The sequence below is a fragment of the Nilaparvata lugens genome, chromosome 11 (assembly GCF_014356525.2).
Source record: "Nilaparvata lugens isolate BPH chromosome 11, ASM1435652v1, whole genome shotgun sequence".
Taxonomy (NCBI): domain Eukaryota; kingdom Metazoa; phylum Arthropoda; class Insecta; order Hemiptera; family Delphacidae; genus Nilaparvata; species Nilaparvata lugens.
Genome location: NC_052514.1, coordinates 1,088,463 through 1,102,351, shown reverse-complemented (window position 1 = coordinate 1,102,351; position 13,889 = coordinate 1,088,463). Strand labels below are relative to the sequence as shown.

General features: G+C 35.6%; 1 protein-coding gene across 1 annotated transcript; it reads left to right on the top strand.

Annotated features, from left to right (window-relative positions):
* Positions 1-3,447: 3,447 nt before the first annotated feature.
* LOC120353622 (organic solute transporter alpha-like protein) lies at positions 3,448-13,172 on the top strand. Its single transcript, XM_039438161.1, is given in 5 exon segments — positions 3,448-3,532; positions 3,535-3,706; positions 6,277-6,373; positions 9,283-9,535; positions 12,931-13,172. Coding segments are annotated over 5 exon segments (840 nt in total). The 3' UTR covers positions 13,164-13,172.
* Positions 13,173-13,889: the final 717 nt, after the last annotated feature.

The window sequence follows — 13,889 nt, the reverse complement described above, 5'->3', positions numbered from 1 at the left end:
ACGTTTTTGGTCCGGTAGATTTTTAGTTATGCGAGTGAGTGAGTGAGTCAGTCAGTCAGTGAGTGAGTGCCATTTCGCTTTTATATATATATATAGATTAAAGTTATCAGTTATCCACGGAGTGATCCGTGGTCTAGTGGATAGAGTTCTTCGTAGCAGCATAGATATCCCTGGTTCAAACCCTCTCAATTCCAAAATTTTTTTAACCAGATTACTCCCGTGTTATCGGATGGGCACGTTAAATTGTCGGTCCCGGCTTGCAGCATAGAGATCCCTGGTTCAAACCCTCTCAATTCCAAAAGTTTTTTAACCAGATTACTCCCGTGTTATCGGACAGGCACGTTAAACTTGTCGGTCTCGGCTAAAGTATGACAGTCGTAATGCCCCTTGAAGGCTTAAATTATAATATATTCAGACTGTGGGACCTTCCCGCACGGGACTCCCCACCAACAAAAGCCATACGAATTTAATTTAATTCAATCAGTTATCTATATAGCAGAGATTCTATTACATCTACAGATTCTAATTATAATAATGGTGATAAGTGAGTTGAAAAACTAGATTGACTCTTGAAAAATTAGCAAAAGCTTGACAAAATTAAACCTTTGTATTCTTCAGGGTTTCGGTAAGTCATGTTTTCAATCCGACCCTTGCACAGCACGGGTTACTGCTAGTCTATAATGGAATATAGATAATATGTAATAATATATAATATTCTATATCATCATAAAGGAAAGAATATTGGCTTATACACTTACGGGATAGTGGATCCACGAATGATGCACCATCACGTCTGAATTACTCAACTGATTAATTAACTTGAAATTTTGGTAATAGATTCTTAATTTACCGAGGATGGTTATTGGTTATAACCTATTTTTAGTTCAAATTAATTATTGACCGAGCGAAGTGAGGTCTAAGATTCAAGTCGACGATTTGGCATTTCTCTTTATGTTTAAATGTTTACATGTTTGAATGTTTAAATGTTTAAATGTTTAAATGTTTAAATGTTTAAATGTTTAAATGTTTAAATGTTTAAATGTTTAAATGTTTAAATGTTTAAATGTTTAAATGTTTGAAGTTTTGAATGTTTGAATGTTTGAATGTTTAATGTTTGAATGTTTGAATGTTGAATGTTTGAATGTTTGAATGTTTAAATGTTTAAATATTTAAATGTTTATATGTTTATATGTTGCGCATTTACGGCGAAACGCGGTAATAGATTTCCATGAAATTTGACAGGTATGTTCCTTTTTTAATAGCGCGTCGACGTATCTACAAGGTTTTTGAAAATTTTGCATTTCAAGAATAATATAAAAGGAAAAAGGAGCCTCCTTCATACGCCAATATTAGAGTAAAAATCAGACTAAAGAACTATTCATCATAAATCAGCTGACAAGTGATTACACAGATGTGTGGAGAAGTCAGTCCATTGCTGTATTTCCATAAGGTCTATAGTTTCAATCAGGTACTTGTGGATGAGAATACTGCGTGAGGTCTACTGTTCACAGAACTACTAGTTTCAAGAAATCGAACATAAGTTTTTATACTGTAGACATATATCATCTCATGACCACACAGATCAACTTCTGGAGAAGTAATAATAATACTGAGGGTGATGCCCACATAAGCTCTTAGGCTTGTGCGTGGGTAATGAGTGAGAGGGATGATGATGGGAGATTACGACTACATTTCAGGTAGTCGGGACCGACAGCTTATCGTCTTCTCCGAAAGACGGGAATTTTTCGTAGATAGCACCCCAATAGATCTCATTCAACAATTGCTGATAGATTGAAGACAGATCTTTTAAAACTTTTTACTGTTAAAAACAGTTTAAACTTCTGCAGTCTCACATGATCTGCATAAAAACCTACATTAAATGCATGAATAACCTCATTCATATTCATGATTTGAGCAATCTTTAATTCAATAAGTATGAGAAATCTTATTTTCTACAAAAAAGTACTCTTGTGAATCTTCTGTACGATGCACGGTTGAAAAGTTATAAACCAAAAACTGAAGTTACTACAATTTTTCATACCTACTTTCAAATTACGGGTTATGGTACAGTGATGGATGGAAGTCTGGCATGAAACCCAGAAAGCAACAAATGGACTCGCTTCTGCCATCTAGCGGCAGAGCTTCGAACTAGAATTTCACTGGAACAATGCATTGATTCAGTTTTGAGAGAAATGCAAGCTTCCTGTTCATTCTATCAAAAAACTACTAGAGACACGATTTACAGATGATGAAACACTGAATAATATTCAATATAGTAAAATGTTAGACATCTTTAGAAACTGACTTAAAATCTATCAATTAAATGCGAAACTCCATTCAAGCGACTAGGAGCCATGTCAGTTTTTCATCAATTTCTACTAAATTATTATCAATCGATTTCAATCAAATTATATTTTTAAATGATAGAGAAATTAGTTTTAAAGAACTTAATCCCTTAATATCGTCCAAATTAATGATGAAAAGTTTGTTATTTGAAAGAAAACTGCAGCCAGTTAGTATTGTTGTGGGACGCTAGTTACAGTTTTAGCCGCTAGATGGCAGGTAAGTGTTCTTTTCATTTCACAGCCAACTCTGGTTCAGCCTCAGAATGCAGGCTAATGGAAAATATTGTGTACAGAGTAGGTACTTTGATAGTTTGTAGTTACAACAGTTTTTCGTTTATAACTTTTGAATGGCTCATTTAATCGTAATTTTGTAAAGGAACTTTTTTGTAGGAAATTAAATTCCCAACAAGATTAAGCATTTCCAAACGTATTCTTACCAAACATAAATAAGATATCAGTAGGACGAGTTTTTAGTTTTCAGTTTGTCAATTTAGTTTACAATTCACCCTTGTGAATCACGGGTTACCTGTAAGTCTGAGTAGTTCTTCTTCTTCATATTCTTCCTCCTCTTCTTCTTCGAATTCTTCTCCTCCTCCTCTCTTATTCTTCTTCTTCCTCTCCTCCTCATCAACTACTCCTCCTCCTCCACTTACTCTTCTTCTTCTTGTACTTCTTCTTTTCTTCTTCTCCTCCTCCTCCTCCTTCTTCTTGTTTTTCCTTCTTCTTCTTCTTCTTCTTCTTCTTCTTCTTCTTCTTCTTCTTATCCTTCTACTTCTCCTTCTCCTTCTCCTCCTCCTTCTTCTCCTCCTCTCCTCATCCTCCACCTCCTCCTCTCCTCTCCTCTTCCTCCTAGATCAAATTATCAGTTTGTCAAGTTTCTAATTAAACCATTGCGTAGACACCTTCTTCTTCTTCTCCTCCTTCTTCTTCTTCACCTCCTCCTCTTCCACCACCTCCAACCCCTCCTCCTCCTCCTCCTCCCTCTTTTTCGGTACTTTCATAAATCTTCCCTAATCTCTGCTGCTAGTTAACAATAAAGAAATCATGCTAAAATGTTCCATATTATAGGTCTAATAATCATTCTACAATAACTTATCATGAAATGGTTTGTCTCCGCTTGCAGGTGGTGGGCCTGGCCACGTACTGCGCCATAGTGGTGCCCCGAGCGCAGCTGCTGGCCGAGGCCGTCACCAGGGCATGTTCATGGCGAGCATGTATCAGCTGTTCTGCCTGCTGGTCGCCTACTGTGGCGGTGAGGCTGAGCTCATCAGGAAGACAAAGCCCGACTCACTCAACACCCGCGTGGGGCCCTGCTGTTGTTGGCCATGCTGCTGTTGTCTACCGCTGCTCGCTGTCAATAAGTATATTGAATTCATTTGTTTCAATCAATCAAATTCGTTCATTTTGATAATTATAATAAGTATTTTCGCCACACTGCACAGAAAGCAGCTGTTTTCCAGTCCCTACGTAGATCTGAAAGACATTATTTGCAGACGACTCTCGGCTGATGTCAGAACAGGTTTCTCTCCGGCCTAGGCCGGGAAGAGTACCGTTTCCAGCCGCTAACTTGGAACTAAGAAAGGTGATCAAAAACAGCTGATCAAAAAACTTTTCATTATTTGTGTTCATTATTTTCTTGCAGTTTGAACTACATTTCATAATACAAGTATATATAAAGAGAGGAAATGCTACAATCAATCAATAAGATTACTTGATGATGGTGATTGAATGTGTGTGTGTGTGTGTGTGTGTGTGTGTGTGTGTGTGTGTGTGTGGGTGTGTGTGTGTGTGTGTGTGTGTGTGTGTGTGTGTGTGTGTGTGTGTGTGTGTGTGTGTGTGTGTGTGTTGTGTGTGTGTGTGTGTGTGGTGTGTGTGTGTGTGTGTGTGTGTGTGTGTGTGTGGTGTGTGTGGGGTGTGTGTGTGTGTGTGTTGTGTGTGTGTGTGTGTGTGGTGTGTGTGTGGTGTGTGTGTGTGTGTGTGTGTGTGTGTGTGTGTGTGTGGTGTGTGTGTGTGTGTGTGTGTGTGTGTGTGGTGTGTGTGTGTGGTGTGTGTGTGTGTGTGTGTGTGTGTGTGTGTGTGTGTGTGTGTGTGTGGTGTGTGTGTGTGGGGTTTTTCTCCTCTTATATCCCGATTCCTCAAATCATGTTCACGGACAAGTACTTCATGAAGCACTTTGTGAGCAGTTATTGTTCACATCAATTTTATATTATATATTACTACTTACAATCTATTATTAATTTTAGATGGTTTATTGTTGTATTTGTCAAGCTAGACTCTATTTGGTTTCTGTATATGTATTTATGAGTGTAAATAAATTTAAATTTGAATTTGAAAAAAAATGAATTTGAATTTGAATTATTCAATAATTAAAACATTTATAATAATATCATCTTATTGTCATTTGAAAGAATAAAAAAGTATAAACTCAACCTCCCACATAATTGAACATCTTTAATCTTTTTAGGTTATTTAGACAAATCAGAATAAAAAATGAAAATACTTGGACAATTTCCTGATATTCAGATTACTTCAGATTTGCTAGTAGAGCTATCACCTTCCACTTCTGCTTTCGGAAGTGCTTAGTAAACAACTCTATTCTCATATATATATTTGTTTATTTTTGTGTGTGGCGAAAAATAGCGTTTGCACCACGGGCAAAAATGTTTTTTCCGGCTCTCAATCTTTTCTAGTCCTCCTCTTTTCTTCCTCATTCAGCTCCGCAACCTTCTTCTCATGTTCTCTTTTCTTTCGTCTTCTTCCCCCGTTTTCTCTACTTTTTTATTCTCCTTGTCCTTGTTCCTCTTCTACACCCTATTCTTCTTCTCCTTCTTCCTCTTCTTCTTCTCCTTCTTCTCATTTTCCTTCTATTTCTTCTCCTTCATCTCCTTCTCATCATCTTCATTTCAATATCGTTCTATTTGGTGCTATAGAACTGTGGAAGTCACAGTAAATAGATGTGAAACAAAATCTGGAAAGAACAGCAATAGGAACACACCCAAACTGAACGCGTGCACTCGCTAGTGACATTCAGTGTTAGCAGCTACATGAAAGTCACAATTACGTTCTTCTATGGCTCCTTCCAGATTTTGTTTCTCATCTGCACGCGTGGTTCGTTCGTTTGTGCGTGTCAGGTGATAGGTGATTAAATGCTTAAATTGAAATAAAAATCCACTGTTCCAACAGCTTCGTCATTAAATTCGAAGAGGTCTTGTCGAGTGCATGCTGGTGCAAGACAGCATTTTAGAAGGTGGTCATCTGACTGGATATCGCCACAGTCGCAGTACGGCCACAGTATACATACAGTACGGAAACTTGGCTATACCCTGACGCCAAAATCCGCCATCTTGTTAGGAAGCGCCGCATTGTAATAGTATTGATGGTAGGTTCGGATCACTTTAATGATCCGGATCAATTGATCTCGTTCACTGCCACGAGCCAATCAGAAGACCAGGATTGGAACTTTCCAAGGTCACGTGACGTGTTTAGTATTGGGGTCATGTAAAAAGCATTGGTAAGATAGGCGTTTGATTACAAGTTTCCATTCTGTATCTATTCTGTGGTACGGCTCCTCAATCTGCCCCCAAGTTGTGCGATTTTCTTTTGTGCAGGCACACTCTGCTCTGAATGAGGCGGTTCGACACGCCTCGTTCGGCAGATTGATGACGTGGTCATTCATGGTCTAGCGTGCACTTGCACATACGTGCATCCAATATGATCATACCCTCTTATTCATTTATATTTATTTAATCATTCAGAAATTCACCCTTTACCCTTAGGTAATAAGGTAGTAAAGCTGAAAGAACTAAACAAACAATCTAAAGGGTACTACCTTTACCCTTAGGTAATAAGTAGTCACTAAAGTTGAAAGAACTAAACAAACAAACTGATTTGTTCCAAAAAATATATATATATTTTTGTGTATTTTTTGTAGGACACATGTGAGAATGCTGAGGGTGCTCGTGCTACAGCTGCCAGTGGTGCAAGGCCTTATATACATGGTTCTACTTGTTATGTGGGCTGAAGAACAGGTGAAAATATAATAAAATTCCATATAAAAATAGTCGAATAAAATAACAAATAATACTAAAAATTAGGAAATAGTTCTGATTTAGAGCATTCATGTGACTCCATTCTAAAAATGACATGTTGTATGCCACTTGAGCACTGCTCAGAATTTGTGGCTTCACACAACAAAAATATAATAATAATAATTCCTTGATCTTCACTGATTTTACATTATTATCTCAACCGATATAAGAGACCTGAGTAGTGATTATATAGGCCTAATTTAAACCGAATCCGAACATTGCACGGTGGATGCAAAGCATCTCTTTTCAAATGGGGCTTTATAGACTCTCCAGGATGCGATTGTGGAGCTCCATTGCAGACAATGAAACACATTGTCTATGAATGTGACAGACGTGCCTACCTGGGTGACAGTAATGACTTTACTGTGGCAAGCACTCAGGCGATCCAATACATTTTAAATTTGGACGTGCACTTGTAATCAGTGCGAAATTACAAGGACTTACAAATAAGAGAATGCCATACGCTATATATAATTATATACAGGCCTAATAGTGAATAATAATAGTTACTAAAGTGAATATTGAGTTTGTTTTTTTTTGTCCTGCAAGATTATTTCTTTAATGTGTGTAGGTATATTTCCCAATTTAGTGATAATTGTTTAGTGATATTTCTTCATTCTATGTTTGGAAGCATCTAAATTTAAAAATCTACGTTGTCAAAATAATCAAGTCCTTAAAATTCAATAGAATTGAAGGTGATGTTGTGAAATCTCTCCATAATAAGAAAACAAGGATATTGTCAAATTTCATTAAAAACTTACTAACTTAATTACAGAACCATGGTTACACGTTTAACAACGCAGTACAGCGTTGATGCGTTGATAAACGTAAAACATGGTACTGTTTTAAAGTTTTTAATAATTTTTTTAGTGAAATTTTACAATAACCTTGTTTTCTTATTATCCTTAAAATTTAATTTGTGAAAGTAAAGAACTACAAGACTTAATCTATTTCGGACTATGTGTAACCTTATCTAAATTTAGGAGAGGAATAGCACAAGGTTAACAACTTATTTTTCCTCTCCCTATCATTTTGATGATGAACTTATTCTATCAATCAATAAAGAATAAAGAATGATGACTATAAATAAATGAAGAATGGAATGCGATCGGAAAAATTAAAAGGATAGACAAATGTAAATTGGAAGATGCATTTGAATTATTTCTGTTTCTAAATCCACAAGAGATATTTTATCCTACTATAAGTTATATCAACCCTTGAGACTTGTGGAGGTTTCGTTAAAATCTCTCAATCTATTCATGCTTTATTAATAGAACCACAAATCATAATAAAATATATGAGTAATACATCCATATGATCGGAGAAGACAATAGGCTGAGCCAAAAACAGTCTCTCTCTCAAACTTTGATACCTTACATGAAAGCTCTGTTGATAAAATTTTAATAGTTATTGCTCTGCAAAGTTAGTAGACTGTCTACTAACGTTGATTGCTCTGTTCATTTGTACATCTTGGGCTATCAACAGCTGTAGCTTCACTAATAAATAAAATAGCGGAAAAATGAAACACAGATGTTGTCAATACCACTTTAATTTTGTTTCACAGAAGGACAATAGCATAGCCACCTCTAATAAAAGGCACTGGCCTACGATATTGCAACGTCGCAGTGTAGGCCTAGAATTTAATACATGATTGTTGAATAAGATCAGCTGGTATTTTTTTCACCAATCTATGTATTAGATTCTAGGCCTACACTGCGACGTTGCAATATCGAAGGCCAGGGCCTTGTATTGGAGGTGGCTATGACAATAGTCCTCAGTCTAGGTGAGGATGGGGCAGGCGTAGCCCCGTAATCATGGTCCTTTTGTAAAACAAAATTAAAGTGGACAACATCTGTCATCGTCTCATTTTTACTTTCCTAGCCCTATTACCATAGTTAAGGAAAGTATTGCTTACCGAAAAAAATTAAAGTACCCCAATTTATAAATTTCTATACATTTCAAGGTCCCCAGAGTCCAAAAAAGTGGTTTTTGGGTATTGGTCTGGTGTGTGTGTGTGTGTGTGTGTGTGTGTGTGTGTGTATATGAGTGTATGAGCGTGTGTGTGTTTGAGTGTATGTGCGTCTGTGTACACGATATCTCATCTCCCAATTAACGGAATGACTTGAAATTTGGAACTTAAGGTCCTTACAATATAAGGATCCGACACGAACGATTTCGATCTAATGCAATTCAAGATGGCGGATAAAATGGTGAAAATGTTGTCAAAAACAGGGTTTTTCACGATTTTCTTGAAAACGGCTCCAACGATTTTGATCAAATTCATACCTAAAATAGTCATTGATAAGCTATATCAACTGCCACAAGTCCCATATCTGTAAAAATTTCAGGAGCTCCGCCCCATCTATGCAAAGTTTGATTTTAGATTTCCAATTATCAGGTCTCAAATATAATTTGAACGAATAATTTCGAGTGGAAAAGATTGAGCATGAAAATCTCTACAATTTATGTTCAGTAACATTTTCTCCTGAAATTGAAAATAAGCTTTAAATTCGAGAAAATGTGATTATTCAATTGCAAATTATTGTTGATTCTATTAAATCATTCACTATGAAGAGATAGAAGACCTAGTGTGTCTCTATCGTTATATTCCTGTCACCAGCTGGCTCAGATCTTATAATAGTAGTCTTGAGATACGCGGGAACACTAGTGTCAGGTAATCAATTTTCATAACGGCAAGGAAAGTTGTGTGAGTGCGCCACATCAGATTTTTTCATTATGGAGAAATACGACAATATATCTTCAAAAACAATCAATTTAATAAAATAGCTACTCTATTCTATCCATAAATCTATATCTCCACTTTAATGTAGTTTTTTTTCTGATTTCAGAGCTTATACCAAGTAAACTACGTTTACATGCAGCCCATCGTTGTCATATCAATACTGTGCGGTATCTGGGGCATGATCATGACTATGAAAATGTTGACTGAAGTTCTGAAAGAACACCACATGCAAGGGAAATTTTTCGTACTACAGTTGGTACTGCTGCTTGGAAAATTGCAGGGCATTATTGCCAAAGTCCTGGTCAACATGGACTTCATGCCATGCAAGCCTCCGATCACACCAACTGTTTATGCTAACTGTGAGTAATAATAATAATGATGATGTTTTATTTTCAACAGCACAATATACAAGAATACAAATTCATAACATCCTAAGCTTGGCTTTCACCGTCAGCTCGAGTTGAGATTTTTCATTTTATCTATGATAAGAATTACTATCTAATTACTCTGCTAATTGTGAGTATTAAAATTAATTTTTACCTAAATTAAAGCTGGATTTGTACACACAACAGTGACAGTGAAAATATAATTCCTATAAGTTTCTTATGGGACTATTCACACGCAGCCCGGCCGAGTGAGTATGAATAATCCTATTTGAAGTTATGGGAATTATATATTTTTGACTTCAGATACAGTTGTTGGTGAGATTTAGTGATATTTATCCATAATAATTAAACACTGCGGGATATTGTCTATGGTGAGGTCCACGTTATAATGGCAGTTTTTGATTAGTATTGCCATAGAGAAACAATAGCGTAAGTAGATATCCCATGGTATAGGGTGTTTATGTGGCAATTTTTACTGTTATTCTCAAGCCGATTACTGTCGATTATTGTCGAAAATTACTGTTTTGACCTGGTAAGAGTGTATGAACGACACAATATGAGAGACTACCAGCGTCATAAAGCTTTACAGGAAAGAATTACGTGGACTATCAGCTTGAAATAACAGTGAAAGTTGCGACATAAACGCCCTATACCATGGGATATCTACTTATGCTATTGTTTCTCTATGGTATTGCTAACCTTGTCTATCATTCAACAAAGCGGATAGCGCTATCTCCTTCTCGCTTTGCTCTGTTGCTAGATCGTCTTTTAACAATGTTGAATTAATAGTTAATCAACAGAATATTTCATCTTAATTATAGATAGATAGATAGATAGATAGATATATTTCTCGATCCATGAAACATCTAAGATGCATGAGATCACGTCAAAATATTAGAACACATACATAATAGAGTACTAGTCAAATTAATATGCCTTTATGGTTTCAATGGTTTTTATAGCATTACAGGTCTAAGCTGGATTCAGGCAGCTCAAAAAACTCGTCAACATGATAGAAGGGGTTAGCGCAGAGCCACGTATGTAGAGTTTTTTTGAACTCTATGGTTCTCATGTCTGGTTCTCATGTATGGAAATTCATTATGAAATTATTGGAATATATAATTTCTTGCTTAATAGAATATAATTGATTATTTTAAACGAGAATGAACAGTTAATATTACATTAATAAACCTGTGTCAGCTACCGTCTATAGAAGGCATTGACAAGATAGAGGATCAGCAGCGTTGTTCTCCTATCTTTCTCCACTGTCATTATAACGTGGACCTCACTATAGAAATATAACGAATTAACAAAATTACATGCATGTTTCAACAGCAATGGTGTCATCCACTCTACACTGAAGATGACATCATTGGTGTTGCAATAATTAAACCGTGATATTTCATGACAACATCCCAGTATTTCATTACATATTTCTACAGTTTACTGTCACTGTTTTATGCGAATCAAGCTTTATTCGGAATAAGCATATATTATTGCAGAGGCCACGAGATATGTAGGTGCGTACAGATATAGCCTACGCGCCGCGAACATGAGCAATTCACTTTTAATCAGCTGATTATATCTGTATTTTTACAGAAACTGTAAGATACAGATATAAAAACCTTGGCATCAGCTGATTAAAAGTTGGCATCAGCTGATGTCAAAGTTTTTATATCTGTATCTTACCGTTTCTGTAAAAATCAGTGAACTCTATACTAACTGGAATGGACTAGCAACACAAAAAAAGTGAGGCAGCTGGTAAAGATAGGCAACCTGCATTGCTGTGGGATTCGTTCATTTTGTTACGCATTGGCTCTTATGGGAGAATGCATTGCACAGTCTCAATTTCTATTTTATTTCTATATTGTATGTCTTATACCACGGAAGCGTTATTTTTCCTTTATTAAGCAGTTCATTGTTAACTTTTTGAGAGCAAAAATAAGGAATAGGTTGAATATTTATAAAGAAAAGAATTTTTCATTGTGACTGCAGTAGTTTTGTAGTCAACTTTTCACAAGCATGGAATAACTTTGGGCCAGATTTAAGAGAAGCGTATTATTATTTATTGGTTATTTATTTACAAGGACAAATATAAACTGTCATGAAATGATTGGGAATAAAAAAAAACAGGCTCATAGTCCAATCTCATATCTTTCACAATAAAAGTAGGTAAATAAAAATAAATTATGATGATTCAATAACACAGGATTATTAAATTATGTAATGATAGCAATATACTAGGTATTTGATAAACATTTCAAATCAGTGTGGGGTTTCAGAAATGATGCAAAGAAATCTATGAAGGAAACATTATATCAATTGTATTATAATTATGACCATAGATAAGCAAACAGTAAAATATGCTAAATAATAATTATTATATAATTATTAATTATATAAACAAATACACATATAATTATACACATAAAATTATTTTATAATTGTAAATTGAACGATTATTAATTTATTTGAAATGGGAAGATTTCAAAAATTGATTTAATTCAGCTGATAGCAATCAATTTTTTCAAAATAAAAGTAGGTACCTAAAATAAATTATGTCATCTCATGATGATAACACAGAATATTAATCATATTGTAAAGCTGTGTTACACAAAATTCATTAAATGTTTATTTTTTGTACTATAGATTCTATTAGATTATAGTATTATACTATCAGATCTATTAGTATATATGCTGCTGCTTACACTCAATTTATATTATACATTATACATAAAATGTATGATACGCCTACTGTACCTACATAATATACCGTATACAAATATTATGATAAATATACTATATTTATTATATGCTGATGCTTAACACCAAATTTATATCCATAAATTACATCATACATAGAATGTGTGATAGAATGAATGATGGTCTTTGTAGGGAAACATTCGCATTTCTGCATCAGATATTATTTATTATTTTTCGAATAAGGATTAATTTGTTCTTCAACTATGTTTTTTATTTTAGATGCTATAAAGTAGGCCGAAATTTTCAATAAACATAGAAACTATCACAGGACCTCACTATAGTCGAGAGCATGTGTTTTCAAATGGTGACACTCAGACCAGTCGATTCTAGTCTCCGCGACTGTCACCATTAGAAAACACATGCTCTCCACTAGAGTCGAGTCTCTTCTCGACTTGAGTCGCGTAAGTGTGAGTTGAGGCTAAGATGTTGATGTTGTCAACACCTCTATTTTATAGTTTAATTATCAAATACTATAGGCCTTTATTATCAAATACTATAGGGCTTTATTATACTGAATACTATTTTATATATCAACGTCTCATTCTTTCAAATTCGTGGTTCAATATTCCATACATATTTTTTGAATTTTGTTTCATCTTTTTCAGTGCTCTACAACTCAGTGATGATCTGGGAAATGGTTCTGCTGAGTATTGTGGCCCGTATCATCTACAAGAAAGCCGTGCCCGATCCGAACGGTTCGGCCGAACTGCCGCAACAAATCTGCACAATCGGCATAAAAATCAACACGCCGCCCCCCGTGATCACGGAGTGCCCCGAGAAGCGGAAACTGTCCGAGCTTCAGAACAATAACGGCACTCACTTTATAGAACGGTTTTGAACTAGCTCTGTCAATTGAGGCTTTGATGTGATTTATGATTATGTAAATAGAACGGTTTTGAGCTAGTTCTCTCAATCACTTGAATTATTAGGTCTAATGGATACTAGCCGTCAGGCTCGCTTCGCTCGCCATATCCGTCTAGCCAGGGGGTCCCCCTGGACCCCCGACTGGATCGTCCGAAAATGAGATCAGCGGGCTTGCTTCGCTCGCCTGCATTTTTCATTTGAGCATGCTTCATTCCATCAGAAAGTCAAAGTACTGAGAAAGCGCAGAAAAGCTGAGAAACACGTTGGAAAAACGCTGATTTTGGGCGTATCTTTGGCGTTATTTCAAATTCCTCCACTAACACAACATAATTACACCCTAGCTTAGCGTCTGTACTAAATTTGAACAATTTTTGTTCATTTGTTCTCGATAAATCTGAGAAAAAGCAAAAAAACGCTGGAAAACGCTAATTATGGGCTTATCTTTGACGTTATTCCAAATTCCTTCCAATACAATATTATTACACCCTAGCTGATCTTCTGTACTAAATTTGAACAATTTTTGTTAATTTATTTGTTCTCGATAAATCTAAGAAAAAGCAAAAAAACACTGGAAAAACGCTAATTTTGGGCGTATCTTTAACGTTATTGCAAATTCCTTCTAACACAACATTATTTCACCCTAGCTGAGCTTCTGTACTAAATTTGAAATTTTCTGTTCATTTGTTCTCGATAAAGCTGA